The sequence below is a fragment of the Meriones unguiculatus genome, chromosome 7, assembly GCF_030254825.1.
Source record: "Meriones unguiculatus strain TT.TT164.6M chromosome 7, Bangor_MerUng_6.1, whole genome shotgun sequence".
NCBI classification, from domain to species: domain Eukaryota; kingdom Metazoa; phylum Chordata; class Mammalia; order Rodentia; family Muridae; genus Meriones; species Meriones unguiculatus.
Window position 1 is genome coordinate 6,040,880 of NC_083355.1, and position 19,519 is coordinate 6,060,398.

The window sequence follows — 19,519 nt, forward strand, 5'->3', positions numbered from 1 at the left end:
GTGATCTGAGGAAACAAATATGTCACCTCATTCAGAGCTTTTCATTACAAATCAGGGGCTGGGGAGCTAGAAAGAGGGCCCAGTAGTTGAAAGTACTTACTGCTCCTCCAGGAGGTCTGGGTTCAGTTCCCAGAACCCACATGACAGCTCACAACTGTCTGTTAACTCCAGTTCCAAGGCGATCAGACACCCTCTTCCGGCCTTCCAGGGAACCAGACATGCAAGTGACAGTACAGACATAATGCAGGCAAAACCCCGTGTCTAATAAAAAACATAAATAAATCGTGAGCTGCTGAGATAGCTCAGCAGTCTAGGGCTCTCTCCACTAAGCCTGATACCTGAATTCAATCCCTCTGGAACCAACATAGGAAAAGGAGAGAACTGACCTCAACCTGTATATCCCTCTGTGCTCCATGACAGGTGGGCGCGCGCGTACACACACACACAAATGTACTTAAACTTTTTTCTTCCTTCTTTCCTTCTCCTCCTTTTCTTCTCCCTCCTCTTCATCTCTCTCTCTCTCTCTCTGAAAGGGTTTCTCTGTGTAGCCTTGGCTGTCCTGGAACTTGCTCTGTAGACCAGGCTGTCCTCGAACTCACAGAGATCCTCCTGCCTTCAGAATGCTAGGATTAAGGGCTTAGGACGACTGCTTTTGTTTGTTTGTTTGTTTGTTTGTTTGTTTGTTTTAATCAGGAGAGCTGGGTTTGGTGGTGCACACCTTTAATTCAGCACTCAGGAGGCAGAGGTCAGCCTGGTCTGCATAGCCAAATCCAGGCCAGCTACATTTAAAAAAAAAAAAAAAAATCAGGTGCATATTTTTGTTCGCTTGTCTTTTGGTTTGAGGGCTGACTGTGGTCTAGGCTACCCTGAAATTTACTATGTAAATTTACTGTCTTCGAATTAGTGAATGGCGTCAGTCTCGCAGTGTCGGGAGCGTGAAGATGGGAGCCAGCACTCCCAGCGAGGGTCTGTCTTTCGAGGAAGCTGGCCAACCAGGAAAGCTTTCCGCTGCACGTGAGCAGCCACACTCAAGATGGCGAGCTGCGGCAGACACGCATTTCCGTCTACCACTCCCAAAATGGCGACACCAGCGCGTCCGGGGCGGGGCCGAGGGCGGAAGTGAGTATGACAGGGACGGAAGCCGAACAGGTCTCTGAGCTAAGACCGCTGCGAGTGGGAAACTGCGCTGTCCGCTGCGATGATTCCCCCGCAGGAGGCTTCCGCCCGGCGGCGGGAGATCGAGGACAAGCTAAAGCAGGTGAAGCTGGGAGAAAGTGAAGGAAGGACACCGAGGCATCGACTCCAGGGGTGGAAGGGGAGATGCGGTTGCGGGTAGGCCGTGGGGCTGGGCGGTGGTGGTCTGGTTTCGCCACCGGCCTGGGGTAATGTCCCCTCCCCACTCCTCGCAGGAGGAAGAGACGCTGTCCTTCATCAGGGACAGCCTGGAGAAGAGCGACCAGCTCACGAAGAACATGGTGAGTAGCCCCTCAGCTGGGAGGCCGCAGCAAGCCCTCAGGCCCCAGGGGTGAGAAGCGTGAGGGAGGGTTTCCACGCCTGAGTTCAGGGGTTCCAGCGGAGGTGGTATGTGTGGGCTTCTCTTGCGGCGGTGGGCATGTCTGCTCCCTAGTCTCCGCCTCCTCACTGAGGACACCGCCGGCCAGAAGCTCTTCCTGTCTGCCCTTCTGTTATAGTCTGGTACTGGATTTATGTCATTATCTGGTTCAAGTGATGGATGCCTGCCAGGAAGGTTGGTCCAGTGAGATTGTCCAGGCAGAAGGGCTTTAGAGACAGGACCATTTTGGAGAGCACATGAGTCTTATATCTAGCCCTTGTCCCACAGCTTACTTAGGTGGCTCTTGGCGGACAAGGCTTGAGATAGGGTTAAACTGTCTGCTAAAACAGGCAATCCAGCCTCCCAGTGTGCCTGTGAAAGGGGCATATGAGGCAATGCAGGTTTCACACTGTGTGATCTACAATAGGTGGGTTTTTATTCTTAGAGGAAACTGGGACACGATCTCAGTTAGACATACAATAATAAAATTGTAATACTTATTTCATGAGATTCACCCTTAGGGAAAGAGGGGTTTTGTTTGTTTTTAAGGTAACAGTGATGTATTTGCCTCTATTCTGTGTGCAGCTACTTCCTGTTAAGTCTAGGAAAACTTCTAGAGAACAGAAATTGAGATTTGGCTTTAAAGTTAGAAGGAAAGGTATCCTGAGGATATTATTATTTTGGGGAGGGTGTAGATAGGGATTTTTTGTGTAGCCCTGGCTGTCCTGGAGCTCCCTCTATAGACCAGGCTGGCCTCAAGCTCAGAGATCCACCTGCTTCTGCCTCCCGAGTGGTAGGGTTAAAAGCATGTGCCACAACTGCCCTGCTATCTTTTTTTTCAAAGTTTATTTTTATTTCATGAGTATGTTTGCATGTGTGTATGTGCACCAAGAGTGTGCAGTGCCTGCAGAGGCCAGAAGAGGGCAGTAGATTGCTGCAACTGGAGTTACAGGCAATTATTGTAAGCTGGCTGATGTGGGTACTGGAAACTGAATCCAGGTCCTCTGCAAGAGCAGCAAGTGCTCCCTGGGATGATTATCCTAGGAAAAATTAGTTTGATGGTTTTCCAAGAACAGAGACTTTGCTCCCACAGGTGTCCATCCTGTCATCCTTTGAGAGCCGTCTCATGAAGCTGGAGAACTCCATCATCCCCGTGCACAAGCAGACAGAGAACCTGCAGAGGCTACAGGAGAATGTTGAAAAGACGTTATCCTGTCTGGACCATGTCATCAGCTATTACCATGTAGCCAGCGACACTGAGAAGATCATCAGAGAGGGGTGAGTTACCAGTGGCCCTCGCCCTCAGAAGGGGAGTAAAACGTTTGAGCTTAGAACCCCTGGTATGGATCTTTTCCTGTATACTGTGTCCTTAGAACCTATATAATCCCAGTCTTCCCAGGCTGATCCAGCTTTTTTCTTTTCTTTTTTTTTTTTTCTTCCCAGCCCCACAGGTAGGCTGGAAGAATACCTGGGAAGCATGGCCAAAATCCAGAAGGCTGTGGAGTATTTTCAGGACAATAGCCCAGATAGCCCAGAGCTCAACAAAGTGGTAAGGAATCCGTGAGAAAGATGGGGCATTAGTCCCTGTCCTGGTCTCATGGGGGACATATGCCCAGTTTAAAGAAGTGTGCAGAAACCAAGCATAGTGCTCCTGCCTAGAGGGGTCATGAGTTCAAGGCCAGCCTGAGATATCCAGTATTCCAGGCCAGCCGGGGTTACGTAGTGAAACCAGATCTCAGAATGTTGTTAAAAGAAAAAGAAAGAAAGAAAGAAAGAAAGAAAGAAAGAAAGAAAGAAAGAAAGAAAACTATAAAAGAATAAGATATATAGCATTCAAAATGTAGGCATGTGCTTCTGGAATTATAGACATAACTTTTAATCGTACTTTTATAGTAGTTAAATTATATTTCAAATGTAAGTTTAAAATTTGCTTTTTATGTATGCATTGGTGGTTTCTTCATTATGGTAAAAAATAAATCCTTTACCTAGGCATGGTGCCTCATACCTGTAATTCTGGCCCTCAGGAGACTCAGGCAGGAGGACTGCTGCAAGTCCAGGTTAGGGTACATAGTGAGTTCCAGGATGGCCAGAGATACAAAGCAAAACCCTGTCTCAAAGCTGTACAGCCAAACAAGCAAATAAATCACATAGGATTGACCATTTCATCCAGGCATGATGGTGAGTACCTGTCCTCTTGGCACTTGAGAGGCAGAGGCAGGAGGATTGCTGCAAATGTGAGGCCAGCCTGGTCCACATATCATATTTCAGTCCAGCAAGGGCTGGAAAACAAAAACAAACAGAAGTTGTTGTCATTGTGACCCTTTGTGAGTCAGAGCTTGGTGGCACAGGTGCAGGACATCCCATTGTTTTTCCACCATTCCCCCCGGTCCATCTCTAGAACCTCTTCATCTTTCCAAACTCAGGCCCTGTACCCATTTAACACCAAGTGCCCATTCTGCCTTCCCTCCGGCATCTGAGCTGCTCTACTTCCAGTCTATGGATTTGACAGTTCTAGAACCCTGCACCTATGTGCTGTTGTGTCATGTATGTTTAAATTTTGAAGTCATTAGATCACCGTAGAAAGATGGGGAGCTCTGGGAGTGAGGAATGAAGAGGTACATAGGGCAAAGGTGGGGGCAGAGGCCATATCTGAAGGATTAAGGGTTGCTTGGGGAGGGCTAACCTGCACCTTCACCCTGTCTTTTAGAGGTTGGGGGCATTAAGTGTCAAATGCATTATACGTGCTAGGCAAATGCTCTACCATTGAGCTATCTTCCTAGCCACTTTTTAAAAAACCTTTAAAAATAATAATCTCTTTGGCCAGGCACCTTTGATTCCAGCACTCGGGAAGCAGAGTCATTCAGATCAATGTGAGTTTGAGGCCAGCCTGGTCTACAGAGTGAGTTCCAGGACAGCCAGGGCTACACAGAGAGACGGGGTCTCAAACAAACAATAATAATTTGTGGATATTATATATTCATGTGCATATGCTGCATGTGCCCTCACAGGCTAGAATGGGGCTTCGGATCACCCCCTGGAACTAGAGCTTCAGGTAGTCGTCAGCCACCCCAGTGTGCTGGGAATCGCCCCTGGCTCTTTTCTTGTTTCATTTTAAGTATGTATACATGGTGCTGGAGATTGAACCTAGGGACTCCTATATAGTAAGCAAGTGGTCCTACCCCAGAGCACCAGCCCCAGCCCCAGAGGCCTTTGCTTAGGAACAGACCCTCCTCTTTTCCTTCTGTCATGGCATGTGTCAGAAATGAGGGTGTTTATGTGCTACTGTGGCGTGAGCTGGCAACGAGCCAGCGGTCTGCTGTCCAGGCTCTGACGGCATTAGAGGTCTATATTTGTTCCACCAGTGACCACTGTGCTGCAGCCCCTCAGTTGTAAACCTGTGTCACACAATACATGGTCTCTTGTAACTTGCTATGAGGTCAGGTGGGTGCTGGGAAGGGAATGTAGATTCATGCTTACATGGCCGACAAATTACCTTCCGACCTGTGTTCCTAGGCCTTGGCTGCTTTGTTTTAGCATAATGATTTTTTGGTTTTTGTGTTTTTTTTTTTTTTTTTTTTCTATTTTGGAGTTGTTTGTTTTGTTTTTTTCAAGACGTTTCTCTGTGTAGTCCTGGATGTTCTGAAGCTCGCTCTGTAGACCAGACTGACTTCAAACTCAAAAAATCTACCTACCTCAGCCTCCTGAATGCTGGGATTAAAGGTGTGTGCCCCACACCCAGCTTAGCATGATGGATTTTTTTTTTTTTCTGAGACAGGGTTTTTCTGTGTAGCCTTGGCTGTCCTGGACTCACTTTGTAGACCAGGCTGGCCTCAAACTCACAGAGCTCCACCTCTGCCTCCCTGAGTGCTGGGATCACAGGCGTGCACCTGGCTAGCATGTTTTTAAGGTTCATCAGTTCACAGCATACTATTTTGGTACAGTACGTTTTTATTGCCAAGTAATCAGGCGTGACACATACTCATTCCATTTGCGTACACGGCACACATGTGTTATGGTGTATGTGGAAACCAACTTAAAGTTGCCTCTTTTCCACCATGTTAATCATTCTCTGAGATCAAAGTCAGTTCCTCAGGCCTGGCAGCAGATGCCAAAGCCACTGAGCCATTGACCATCTTGGCTTGTTTAGCCATTTATCACCTGGTGGGAACAACTTGGGTTGTTTCTACTTTTTATCCATTGCGAACAATGCTGTATGAACCTTTGTGTCCATATTTTTGTATGGACATGTGTTTTGAAGTCCCTTCTGTGTTTTAAATACTTGATTTGTAAATATTCTATAAGTCATTTTCTCATTTTCTTGTTGATAACACTTGACACTAACTTGAGATAATCCAGATGTTTTAGTTAGGTTTCTATGGCTGCGGTGAAATGCCAGGACCAAAGCAACCTGGGAAAGAAAGGGTTTATTTGGATTACACCTCTTTTAAAATTTATTTATTTATTTATCATGTATACAGTGTTCTGCCTGCATGTATGCCTGCACGACAGAAGGTGACACCAGATATTATAAATGTTTGTGAGCCACCATATAGTTGCTGGGAATTGAACTTAGGACCTTTGGAAGAGCAGCCAGTGCTCTTAACCTCTGAGCCATCTTTCTAGCCCCTGGATTACACTTTTACATCACTGTTCATCACTGAAGTCAGGACAGGACTCAAGCAGTGTAGAACCCTGGAGGTAGGAGCTGGTGCAGAAGCCTTGGAAGGATGCTGCTTACTGGTTTGCTCCTCATGGCTTGCTCAGCCTGCCCAGAATCACCAACCCAGGGGTGGCCCCACCCACAAAGGGCTGGACCCTCCCTGTCAATCACTAACTAAGAAAATGCCAAAAAAAAAAAAAAAAAAAAAAAAGAAGAAGGAAAGAAAAAGAAAAGAAAATGCCATACTGCCTGTCTGCAGCCGGATCTTATGGAGATGTTTTCTCAGAGGGGGTTCCCTTTTGTCAGATATCTCTCGTTTGTATCAAGTTGGCATAAAACCAGCCCACACTCCAGCTCATCTACTTTTTCCTTTACAAATTCCTTTCTATCAAGAAGAGAAATTAACAGTGTAAATGAGAAACTAATAAACTGATTCTTGCAAACGCAGAGTTTGACCTGTGAACATCAAGTATTTTCTGTTTGTTTTTAAGATTTATTTTTTTATTTTATGTATATAAGTGACAGATAAGGGCACCAGATCACTTTATAGATGGTTGTGAGACACCATGTGGTTGCTGGGAATTGAACTCAGGACCTCTGGAAGAGCAAACAGTGCTCTTAACCACTGAGCCATCTCTCCAGCCCTCCTGTTTGTTTTTAGACAGGACCTCACAGTGTTGTCCTGGCAGGCCTCAAACTCAGAGATATACCTGTCTGCTCCTTGAGATATACCTACCTGCTGCATACCTGGGGTGGCTGCCAGTTTTGAGAAACAGAAGGGGAAGAACTCTCTAAGTCAGGCTTTCCAGTGTTTCCTGGAAGGGTTAAGGGAGGAGCAGCTAGGGTCATGGAGGAGAGGGCAGGGGCCTGCAGAGCAAGCCTCAGCAGCCGCAACCTGCAACCTGCTTCCTCCTGGTGTCTTTGCAGAAGCTGCTGTCTGAGAGGGGGAAGGACTCTCTGGAGTCTGAGTTCCGCAGCCTGATGACCCGGCACAGTAAGGTCGTCTCTCCGATGCTCATCCTGGATATCATCAGTGGTGATGATGAACTGGAGGTCCAGGAAGATGTGGTCCTGGAGCACCTGCCTGAGAGCGTGCTCCAGGATGTAGTCCGCATCTCTCGATGGCTGGTGGACTATGGCCGGAACCAAGGTGAGAGAAGAATGGCAGCTTCCCTCCCCCACAACCTGGTTTCTTTTCTTTGAGACAGGACCTCACTATAAATCTCTGGTTGTCCTGGAACGCACTCTGTAGACCAGGCTAGCCTCAGACTCAAAGTGGTCTACCTATCTCTGCCTCCTGAGTGCTGGATTGCGGGATTCACTGCTACACCCAACCATTGCTCACACCCTTTGGCGAGGTTAACCCTGGATATCGCCTCTGTTTGTTTGGTTTGGTTCTTTAGATTTAGTTTTTATTTAATTCTTTTTTTATTTTATTTTTATTAATTACAGTGTATTAGATTTATTTTTTTAATTTACATGTATGTTGTATGTCTGTGTAAGTACATGTCACATGAATGCACTTGTCCATAGAGGCCAGATGAGGGAGAGTCACACCCCTGGTTGTGAGCCATAGGGACTGGGAACTCAACTCAGGTCCCTGAAAGCAGCACATACACCTCACACACACACACCCTCCCCCACAGAACAACAAAATTCAAAACAGCAAAGAAAACAACAAAAATTGTAAGTTGGAGGCTGTGTGGTACAGCTCAGTGGAAGAGTGCTTGCCTGGTATACAGGAGGTCTCCACTTTGCACCTGGCCTGACAAAACAGCAAAAACCCGTAATTGCTCAGTTGGAGGACAGTTCTGCCCTCTGAGATTTCACCTGATTTGAGCTGAGGCCACACGAGCAGCTAGAAGCCAGAGCAGGTGCCAGGAAGAGATTGGCCAGTAGCGTCTTGACTCTGCTGTCTCTGTGCAGAAGGGGAGGAGAAGGGGTCCTGCGAGCATACCTCTGTTGCTCTCTCTCCAGATTTCATGAACGTCTACTACCAGATTCGCTCTAGCCAGCTGGACCGCTCCATCAAGGGCCTGAAGGAGCATTTTCGAAAAAGCAGTTCTTCCTCTGGGGTTCCCTACTCCCCTGCCATCCCCAACAAGAGGAAAGACACGCCTACCAAGAAGCCTATCAAGCGGCCAGGTGAGCCCCACCCTGACCGTTTCAGTAACTGGCAAAGGGAGCCCCAGAGGCTGGATCGCCCTGGGCCACTCTGGTGTGAGCAGCGTCAGCCTTCTGGAGCTCATCTCTGGCAGCCCTGCTCACAGGGACACAGGATAGAGAGCAAATGTCCCCAAGGCCCTGTAGAGAGGTTCTTACACCCAGCAGCTGGGTGACTCCCTTTGAAAAGGGGGTGGGAGGGGCAGAGCCACCAGTGTGCTTAACTGTCTCTGAGGGTGGCAGAGGTCATAGGTCAGAGTGACTTGCCAGGTCTCCTTCCCGTTCTGCATGGTCTTGTTGGTGTGAGAAAAGAGGCACTCCAGCCTTCCGGAAAGCCAGAGCCGCAGAAAGTGCTACCTAGCTGGAAAGTGGGTGTGGCACGGCAGTGAGACTCCACTGTCCTGGAAGCAGCCCACTGTTCACTCCGCCGCTCTCAGATCTCACGTCTGCATAGTTGAGCTCCACGCTGTCAGCCTGGCAGGCCTCTGCCTCAGGAGAGTCTGACCTCAGCTCCAGGAGAGACAGGATGTTCTAGGAGGGGGCTACCGCAGTAGCACCAAGAGAGAGAGCCAGTGGGCTTCCTGCTGCTGCTCAGGGGTGGTTAGGGGACAGGCTCTCCTAACAGGCCTTGAGCAGAGCTCATACCCTCCTTTTCCAGTCCCAACCCACCCAAGCCCTTCAGAAAGCAGCCAAGTCACCCACTGCTGCTCAGGCCTTCGCTTAGGGTCTGGAGACACGGCCGAGGGAGGCTGCCTTCAGGGCTTGGTGGCCTCAGCAGGAGCTGCCTTGCCCCCTGGGCGTCAGTGAGTGTCCTGGCTGCTCCACAGAGAACTTGCTACGGCGGCTCTATTAAACCACCAGGCCGCAGCTGCCTGCATGGCTGTGTGCCTTCCCAGTGGAGGGGGAGCTGTGTGCAAAAAGCCGCCAGGGCCTCCGCTGCCCTGTGCTCGCTTGCTTCCTCGTCTTCCTGGTGCTTTGACAAGCCTGCTGGTGGCTCCAGAACCCTGTTTGTCCTGCCTCAGTATCCAGTGGGCGTGCAGTTCCTAGCCTTTCAGGAGGAGGGATGTGACCTCAGCGCTCACCACAAACTTAATCTGTCCTTGTCATGGAGATGCAAAGCTTACTGGAGGTCCCCATAGTTTTGTAGGGTTTTAGGAGTTGGCAGGAGCGAGTGGGTTCAAGGCTGAGGTGAGGTCAGGCTCTTGGGACATCTGTTCCCACTCTGAGGACAGAAGAGCTATTCATCATTGGTAATGAGACACTGACCTCAGCATCTGCCCTTTTGGTTGGGTACCTGATGGACCAGGTTCTGCCAGGTCAACATCTCCTTTTCCTTGCAGCCAGCATGCTGGTTAGGTCCCTGTTGAGCCCACAGCCCATCTGCTCCTGCGCAGCTTGTAGGGTAGGAATTTGATGGACTCATTACTAGGGCGCTCACTCTGGAGGGAACGCAGAAGGAAGCAGATGTGAGCTGGCCTGCCAGGGAGAGTTACCAGTAGCTAATTCCATGCGGTACAAACAAAGAGAGCTGATCCAGCTGAGCCCAGCCTCCCCACCCCAGCCTGGTGGATACCCTGAGGACGCGAGGCTGCCTCGCTAGGTTCAGGTGTGGTGGAGGGAGTCTCAGGGAAGGCGGTACAGTTGGGCTCCTGATGGCTCAGCGCCTGGCACATTTGCTAACTAGGATAGTGCCTGCTAGCTGAAGTGCTGCTCATGTCCCCCACTCTGTGGGTTCCAGGATGTCTTATCCCAGGAGCTGGATGCCCCCAAGGCCGGGCTGCTATGATTTCATTTGTTCTCACGTGTGATACTTACTGACTGTTCTTTCTCCCCCACTTCAAGAGCATGTTGTCTTCATGCCTTACTCAGGGGTGCTGCTCAGGGGTGGTTAGGGGACAGGCCCTCTTAACAGGCCTTGAGCAGAGTTCATACCCTCCTTTTCCAGTCCCAACCCAACCCTGTTGACCCTTTCCTAACTTTACAGTTTGTTAGCAGGGCTGTGTTGGCTGAGTGACTTCCAGGGTGTGGGGGCCTCTGCCTCTGGGTGTGGGGACCTCCATCTTGGTTACAGCTCCCCAGGAAGCTGAGGCCTTTTTTTTCCCAACTCTGAGGGCCTGCTTGCCCTGGACTGCTGTTTGGCTTATATCCTAACACTGAGCATGCTCAGGGAACTCAGCCTGATAGGCTGGCTTCCAGGCACCCCCAGGTTGCCCTGTCCTGCCCTTAAGTGTCAGAGCTTTGCCACTAGCTCCTCTACCCACTTTGTTAAAATGCCACTCAGTAGAACTTTTTACTTTTCCCGATGGATCTTTGTGCATCTTATTTTTGTCACCCTCTGTCCCTCTTAAAGTGAACTCTGATCCAGAACTGAGGGACAGTGTAGAGCCCGGGGTTGTTTGGATACCTTTTCTTCTCTCCATCCTCTGGTGACCCTGGCAGGGCCTGCTGGCAAAGGTGTCGAGGGGCGTGCTCGCTGTTGGGGCGGGCGCGGGTGGGCAGGTGGAGGGCCGCTGCTGTTTTCTCTCACTCATTTCCTAGGTCCTCCTCTCTCCTCTCTGTGTGGCTCTGGTGACAGGGACGATCCGTAAGGCTCAGAACCTTCTGAAACAGTATTCCCAGCATGGTCTAGATGGGAAAAAGGGGGGCTCTAACCTCATTCCTCTGGAAGGTAATCCCCTGTGCTCCTTTTCGTCATCCCTCTTCCACTGTGTGTCCACTCACTCATTTGGCAGGGCAGAGCCTCCCCCAGGAGGGCCTTGGGGCAAATCCTGAGGGACTGGGTGGGAGTGGCAAACCCCTGGTGCTTCTCAGGGTTCAGCGGGCCCAAGGACAAGCTTCGTGGCCCTAGCCTGGTCCTGCCTGGCTCTGCCCTTCCTTAGGCTCCTCCTCCCTGTCTCTGTCATTGTGTCCTGTGTAAACTCAGAGTAAACTGTCGTGGGGCAGCCCTTTCACGCCCAGATCAGCAGGGCAGGACCAAGTTGGCCAGGGCCTCCTGGCTACCTGCCTATGTAGAGAGGAGACTTCATGTAGCTAGGCGGAGGGGATGCCTGGAGGACGTCCCTCCTCTGTTGTCAGGGCAGAGGCAGCCAGATCAGCTGTCCTGGCGGACCCAACCCTCCTGAAAAGAATCACCCTGGGACCCAAAGGAAAACTGTCCTCTTCACTCAGCAGTGATACTTCTCTCTGAGTCTCCCTGGGGCCATGCACCTTCTCTTGTCCTCCCTGGGTCAGAAAACAAACAGCCAGGGGTGGTCCTGAACACTCCCTGAGAGTCAGGCTTGAAACGGCTGTTCCCAGTGGGGTCAGAGGCAGCAGAGGGGCTTAGAGCCCTCCTCAACGCCCCCTCCCTGTGCCCCATCTCACACTCCGCTCCTGGAGATCAAGGGCTTCTTCCCTGTACCCTAAGGGGCAGCTGCCTGGCCCTTGGATAAACACTGCTTGTGTCTGTGCGGCCAACATCTTGCTAGGTCACGAGTATGATTTCCGAATTAAGCACCTGTCCGAGGCCCTGAATGACAAGCACAGGCCAGTGGCCGGTGAGTACCATAGCTTAGCCCCATGGCAGCCGCTGACACTGCCTTCCAAGCAGTGCCCGGACAGCCTGTTCTGCTCTAGGGAGCCAGCCTGTGGCCTGGCTCCCACGCCAGTCTCCTTTGGGCCCTAGGTCTCCTTGCCGCTTATGAGGTGGGAGTGCCTGCTTGCTCTTGGGGCCTGGCCAGAGGAGCAGCTGCAGCTTGAGCTTGGAAGACAGGCAGGAGGGCAGGTGGCTCCTCTGAGGTCAAGGAGCCTGGATACCGCACTTCTTGGAGCCAATCCATAACATATAAAACCAGACTATTCTGTCCTGACATGCCTGCCCATCTTCCAGTAGTGAGATGCAGTGTCCCCCTGGCACAGTCAACAAGGAGCCCTCCCTCTCTGGGACTCACTCAGCTCTTCTCAGAGTGTTTCTTTTTGTTGAGATAAAGTCTCACTGTGTATCCCAACCTGGCCTTGAACTCAGTGTTCCCACCCCAGGCGCTTGAGTGCTGGTAGAATCATAGTTGTACATTACACTTGGCCTCTTCCTGGAATTAGCCCTCTCCACACACACATACACACACCAGCTATCCTCACAGACCATAGCCCACCACTCCCTTACACTTTCAGGGCCCGATGACACTGCCCACCACTCCCTTACACTTTCAGGGCCCGATGACACTGCTAATGACCTTCATAGGAACCACATCTCCCAGACTGAGAACTACAGTGACTCTTTCCTTAAAGTGGACACTGCCACCTGCCCATCCTAGACCTCCATCTTCCAAGCAGTTCAGAGTCCTCAGACCTGGGGTCAGACAAGCTTACGCAGAAAGTTGGTTTAGGAATTTTCCTTCCTTCAAGCTTTCTCCCACCACCTCCAGTGTTTGATCTGAGGACATAACTACTGCCTGTGCTAAGTTGAAAATGATGCCAGGACAATGTTTGCACCTGATCTCCCAGGTGTGCCTTCCCACCAGTATGGTCCTCTTCTTCCCATTTACTGCCCGTCTGGGCTCAGCCCAGGGGCTGGGGAGACTTGTACCCCCAGCAGAGTGAGTGGTTTCTCCCAGACCAGCCACTCAGGGGCACCGCTGTCCCCTAGGGAGAGATGACATGCTGGATGTGGAGACTGACGCCTACATACACTGTGTCAGCGCCTTTGTCAAGCTGGCCCAGAGTGAATACCAGCTGCTGACAGGCATCATCCCTGAGCACCATCAGAAGAAAACCTTTGACTCCTTGATCCAGGTCTTGGCCCTCCCACACCCTACAGCTCCGAGCACTGACCCTTGTCACTCACCGCAGAACCGAGAGGTTGGGGGCGGGCCTGCTGCCTTAAGCCCTCAGCTCTATTTGGTGTAGTCCCCTCCCCAACCCTTCACACCATACTGGCTCCCCTTCATGCCCCACAGGGTGCCCCCACTGTCCCTAGGAACCAACTCTGCTCTGCCCCTGCCTGAGCAGGGTCCTTGTCCCTCTTCCAGGATGCACTGGATGGGCTGATGCTTGAGGGAGAGAACATTGTGTCTGCTGCCAGGAAAGCCATCATCCGCCATGATTTCTCCACGGTGCTCACAGTCTTCCCCATACTGCGGCACCTCAAACAGACCAAGCCTGAGTTTGACCAGGTGCTCCAGGTATGTGGGCTGGGAGGCCCTGAGTGCCTTTCTCACACGGCTTCCCGTTACTCCGTTCTGGGAAACACTCCATGCTCTTTTACCTCTCTTCTGAGTGCCTCCCAAGGGGCTTTAGACAAATCATGGTGACAAGAGCTATGATCTTGACCTGGAGGATGCAGTCTCCACAGTGAGTGTTGGGGAGGAGCTAGGAGTTACACTTAGGGCTTACTGGAGAGGCAGTGACCGGACTCTGATGAGTGTGTCAGCCATGTTCTTCCTCAGGGCACAGCAGCTAGTACCAAGAACAAGCTGCCTGGCCTTATCACCTCCATGGAGACCATTGGGGCCAAAGCTCTAGAAGACTTTGCTGACAACATCAAGGTACTTGCTCCCCTTCCCCTCTCCAGGCCTGACTTGTTCCCCTTCCCCGTCACCAGGCCCGGCTTGCTCCCCTTTCCCTTCACTTTCCCCAGGCACTGAAGCCCTCTAAGGGCTTGCTTGCTTCTGAGGCTGAGGGGCATCCTGGCACCCTTGTGTCAGCAGGTGGCGCCATAAACAGGCTGACCAAGGCTCAGGGTGAACCAGAGGCTGTATTTTTTCCTTCCACAGAATGATCCAGACAAGGAATACAACATGCCTAAGGATGGCACTGTTCATGAGCTCACAAGCAATGTAGGTGCCACGCAAACAGTGCTGGAGAGGTGGGAAGGAGCATGCCAGCTCAGGCTCTGGGGGTATAGCAGCAGTGGGAGCCCAGCCTGGCCCAGAGCTCCTCTGTGCAGTGTGGGTGGGAAAGAGCTGGCTTCGCAGACAGCCAGAGTCCAGAGATGCCACCTGAAACTCCCAGTTGCTCTTGTCACTGTGCAGACCCCTGGCATAAGACTCCCCTGCTGGTTGGGAGGGGTAAGTGTGGGAAGCCATTGCCTTTCCCTGACCCGTGTGTGTGTGCGTGTGTGTGTGTGTGTGTGTGTGTTCTCTCCACCAGGCTATCCTTTTCCTACAGCAGCTTCTGGACTTCCAGGAGACAGCGGGTGCCATGCTGGCCTCCCAAGGTACACAGCTCCCGCGCTGGGCTTGCTCGTGCCTGCTGTTCCCTCCCGCCGGGGGCATGGAGTTAGGCCTCCAGGGGGCACTGACTTGCTCTGGATGAGGGTAGAGTGTGGTGAGGGGTCTTCTCCAGCCCCTGGAGCAGCATTAAGACTGGCCTGTGGGACAGCCTAAGCCCCATGGACTCTGCAAGAGTGGACATCAGGAGGGCCGGGTTGTTAGCATTCTCATGGATGCTAACCCTGTGTTCACTCCTTTGGCTGCAGTACCTGGGGTGGGCACCGCAGGTCTCAGGGGCTCTTTCTGCTGGGCCCCACTTCTGCATTCTTTACTCGCTCCTGTGTCATCTGCCTGTTCTGTTACTCCATCTCCTCACTGCCCCTTGGTGGGTCTGGAGCTCGGGAGGTTGGCATGTAGGGAAGGGTGCTCTTCTGGGTCATTCTAAGCCCTGGGATCCTCAGGCCCTCCCATATGCTTTTATTTGGGGAAAAAGAAGCCAAGGAGCTGCGAGGGCTCTTGGGCTGCACTTTGCACTGTGTTCTTTGGTCGTGAGTTAGTTTGGCTTGGTATGTTCTGCTATCTGTGTCTTGCTGTCATGGGGGAGAGGTCTGCTTGGCTTGGGGTGACACAGCCATTTCTAACCTGTTTTTTGCACTGTGCATCTTTCTCCCTCCTCTGTCTCCCTCCTCCCCCTCTGTGTGCACTGCCTGTCACTCCGTAGTTCTTGGGGACACATACAATATTCCTTTAGACCCCCGAGGTAAGCAGTGCGGCTCCCCAGCCCATCCTCCCCTCCAGAGCCCGGTGGGTGAGGTTCCCAGGGGACCAGCTCTCAGGACCCACTGGGGGCAGGGCAGAGGGGCATGAGTTCATTAAGGGTGCCCTCTTCTCCCCCTCCTCCCTTCATAGCTACCTTTTGTCTCTAAGCCTATCCAGGCAGCATCCTGATGGGTCCAGCACTTTAGGAACACCCAGGGGCCAGTCTAGCCCCTCCCCTCGGCCTTCTGTTATATATCAGCAAGTCCCTGTGCTGGGGCAGGGGGTAACGGGGGGTTGTGAGGAGCAGGTGGAAATACGGGGTGACCCCATCCAGACACCTTGCTGTTGGGAAATTGATACCACCCATCCTATGTTGGGGACCAGCCTGGGAAGGTTGGGAAGTGTTACTACCCCACAGCTCCCCTACCTGCCCACCTGCTCTCATGGGCTGGTTCCTTAACCCATTGCTGTAGAGGACAGCCCTGAGATTCAGAGAGTCCAAGAGCGGGGCTTCCTGCGGCTCAGCAGGCAGCCATCTTTGCTCGAGCTCTTCCTTCAGTCCTCCTTGCCCAACGAGGTCCAGGGCCTGTCCCAACATTCCCTTCTCTGCCCCTGGGGTGTGGGGATGGCCATCGAAGGGCTTTGGCCATTGCTGCCGCAGTAATAGCACATTTTCTCTCAGAAACCAGCTCTTCGGCCACCAGCTACAGCTCTGAGTTCAGCAAGCGCCTGCTGAGCACCTATATCTGTGAGTCTCACTGGCAGAACCTACTCCCCCTTCCCCGTCCCTTGTCCAGCTACTCCTGGTCCCTTTCCTGGCCTTGGAATAGCAACCTACGTTCCAGTTCAGGACCCAAGGGGGCTCAGAGACCTGGAAGTCAGAAGAACGAGGAACAGTTGTCAAGAGTTGGTTAGCAGGCCCTAGCTAACCACTCCCTTTGGTGGAAGTGACCCCATCTTTCTGCATAGGCAAAGTCTTGGGCAACCTGCAGCTGAACTTGCTGAGCAAGTCCAAGGTGTATGAGGACCCAGCGCTGAGTGCCATCTTCCTGCACAACAACTACAACTACATCCTCAAGTCCCTGGAGAAGTAAGTGGCCTCACCTCGGCCGGGCAGTCGCGGCAGCCTTTGCCCTCCAGGGCCAGAGGTACCATCTACAGCCTCCTAAACTGTGTGCCTCAGTGTCTTTGGTCAGCACCTACTTCACTGCTCAGGAAGGTTTGGGATAGGAGGCCTCCTTTCCTGTGTTGCTTCCAAAGCCAATGCCTTCTGGGTCCCAGGAGTTCCTTTTCTCTTCCCCCTTTCCCTCAGGTCGGAGCTGATCCAGCTAGTGGCTGTGACCCAGAAGACTGCTGAGCGTTCCTACCGGGAGCACATTGAACAGCAGATCCAGACCTACCAGCGCAGGTAAGCAGCGGGCAGCCTCCTGCTGCTCCCCACCGAAGCCCCCCCCACTTCCTTCTCAGGCCTGCAGAGTGAGGTCCGCAGCTACTGGCTGACATTAAAGATGGCAGTTCACCATCTCGCCATCTGTTTTCCTGCCTTGGGGATTGTTTTTTTGTGCTAAGGCTTAAAGCCAGGGCAGTATGGGGTCTGCCACTGACCTAAGCCCCTAGCATTTTCCCTCTCTGCTTGTTTTTAAACTCTGAGTCATGGGGAGGAGGGAGAAGCTCCCTCTTCTTTGTTAGCCGTTCCCCCAGGGACCATGTAACCTCCTCAGAGTGGTCTGCCAAGTGTCATGGCTAAGAATAGCTGAAGAGCGAACTGTCAAAGATGTGAACAATGTTTACCCTAGAGAGCAGTGGGGTTGTGAGAGCCCTTGAGCTTGGAAAGGGTCTGGGCATTTCTCTGGCCTCTGCTTTCCTCAGCCTATTCCTTTCTCAGTGTCTCCCACTTCCGTCCTGTTTTTCTGTCCTCTGCTCCCTCTTTCCCCATCTGTTTCTCTGTCTTAATTTGCCACAATATTGATGTGAACTGCGGTCGACAGCATTTGTTCAGTTTATTGAGCGCCTTCTGCTTCCTGTTCTTAATTGTCAAAGCGAGCAGCTTAAACATCTTCTGTTCCCAAGGAGAGCGACTCTGTTGTTTTGCTTACTCCTGACCCAGAGAATCCCTCCTGCCCCCACCTTCAGCAGACTGAGAGTTTGAAAACAAAGCTATCTGACGTTAGGGAAGAAGCAGCTCTCTGAAGCTGCCCCTCTCTCTGTCCCCTCACCCTGCTTGCTGTCTGGCAGCTGGTTAAAGGTAACCGAATACATCACAGAGAAGAATCTGCCTGTGTTCCAGCCTGGAGTCAAGGTAAAGCCAAGGCCTGTGGCAGATGTGATACTTTCATCATAGGAAAGATGGGCAAGACCTCTCTGGGACAGAGATGTGTGAGGGCACGAGGGCAGCAGAGGAGGGCAGGGCACACAGTGCTTGGGGCAGGAGAGGACCGGGTGGTTCTGCTCTAAGCAAAGCTTCCTCTGCTGCCTCCCTCTGCTCTCTGGACCCCCAGCTCCGGGACAAGGAGCGGCAAATGATTAAGGAACGTTTCAAGGTGAGTGTCATCCTCCCCTCCCCTGATTGCTGCTGCTGCTGCAGTGGCAGCAACAGAGGCACAAAGCTTTTGTCTCTTTTTCCTTCTTCCTAACCGTTTGGTGGCCAGGGATTCAATGATGGTCTTGAAGAACTGTGCAAGATTCAGAAGGCCTGGGCCATTCCAGACACAGAGCAGAGGGACAAGATTCGACAGGCTCAGAAAAACATCGTCAAGGAGACCTATGGGGCCTTTCTGCACAGGTGAGCCTGTCCCCTTCCTGGGCCCTCCATTGCCCAGGTGGCTTCACGCTCTTTTCCTCAGGGAAGAAGGCAAAGGGGTGATGGGGTAGGACAGAGCATTTGGTGCCCCAGGCTTTGAGGCTTCATCCAGGGCACCCGTGTCACCTTAACACGATGTCAGAGGAGCCTTAGGTAGAGGGTGGAGATGACCTCCCCCTTGACCTCTTACCACGGTACCTGGTCAGGTATGGCAGCGTGCCCTTCACCAAGAACCCAGAGAAGTATATCAAGTACCGTGTGGAGCAGGTGGGTGACATGATCGACCGCCTTTTCGACACCTCTGCGTAAGCCCACCAGTCTTCCTGCCTAGTTCCACCGGACTAACATGTCATTGGACTGATAAACCAGTGTTAACATACCTCCGAGCCGGGTGAGTTTGAAGTCCTTTGGAACAGAGACCTTTGTGCCCCAGCCGGGAGCGCTGTCCCCAGATACTCTAGTCCTGGTGTTTGCATCTTCCCTGCAGCCCAATCTGCAGTCACACAGCGCTCACCCAGAGTGTAGGGTCCTTTCCCGCCTTGGGTTTCACGAGGAATTGCGTCCAGCAGGGGCCAGCGGTGGCTTCTGAGGCAAGAGATGATGAAGAAGACAGAGACTGGTGACCCAGCTGCCACGTGGCTACCAAGAATGGGGTGGCAGGCTCCACCCTGGGCTCCCTTCCGCCCAGATATGAATGGGCGCAAGAAAAGAGGCCGAACTGCAGCCAGCAGAGCTGGAGCAGAGGCTTCAGGGCTGACCTGCTCTTGGATTTAGTGCGTTCACAGCCCTGGGCCCTGGCATGTCCTCACACCCAGGAGTCCCCGGGTGTCAGGAGGCACGAGTGCTCTGTTCCTGGCCGCTTTGGCTCTCGCGCACTTCGAGAAGTGTTTGGAGGAATGCTGACCCGCCAGCTGCTCCAGGTGCCAGCTGCTCGGGCACCTGTTTCCTGGCCACCAGCTTCAGGGCTCGCTGGCCCAGGCCATGCAGTAGTGGTTGCAGGAGCTTTAGGCTGAGTCATGCGGGACAGGGAACTAGGGGACAAAGGAGAACAATTCAGGAGCAAACAGGGGGCTCATGCGTGTAAAATTGGGCCCTACTACTTAGGATGACAGTGAACGACTGTGTTCGAGAAGGGCAGACCCTTTTGATGCCCTCGGGTGATGGTTTGTTTTGTCTTCATACACAGAGGGGCGCGCTCAGGACGCACGAGCCTCCCGTTAGAGAATGGAGCTGACCCTTCTCTCTGGCGACACTGTCCTAGCTCTCACGTAGCTATGGGGCCTGTGCCCCACCCTGTTACAGACCAGGCTGTCCCTCATGTGAGGCTCCCTTGCCGGGGGCTGGGATGTGAGACTCACACGTGCTCACATCCAGACTGGCCACGTACACCAGTGGAC

The 19,519-nt window shown here is 52.3% G+C and overlaps 1 protein-coding gene across 8 annotated transcripts; it reads left to right on the forward strand.

Annotated features, from left to right (window-relative positions):
- The first annotated feature begins 1,122 nt into the window (after positions 1-1,122).
- On the forward strand, positions 1,123-18,501 carry Exoc7 (exocyst complex component 7). Of its 8 annotated transcripts, XM_021636036.2 has the most exons (21): positions 1,123-1,258; positions 1,410-1,475; positions 2,646-2,830; positions 2,996-3,101; positions 7,140-7,362; positions 8,190-8,357; positions 10,951-11,043; positions 11,843-11,911; positions 13,000-13,145; positions 13,382-13,534; positions 13,799-13,897; positions 14,126-14,188; positions 14,502-14,568; positions 15,285-15,323; positions 16,005-16,070; positions 16,292-16,412; positions 16,635-16,730; positions 17,558-17,621; positions 17,821-17,862; positions 17,971-18,104; positions 18,329-18,501. In XM_021636036.2, the coding sequence occupies exons 1-21, from the start codon at positions 1,199-1,201 to the stop codon at positions 18,429-18,431; spliced, it is 2,163 nt and encodes a 720-aa protein (XP_021491711.1). In that variant the 5' UTR covers positions 1,123-1,198; the 3' UTR covers positions 18,432-18,501. The 8 variants fall into 8 exon arrangements, with proteins under 8 accessions (XP_021491711.1, XP_021491719.1, XP_021491729.1 ...); XM_021636044.2 differs by lacking the exon at positions 15,285-15,323; XM_021636054.2 differs by lacking the exon at positions 11,843-11,911.
- The last annotated feature ends 1,018 nt before the right edge of the window (positions 18,502-19,519 follow it).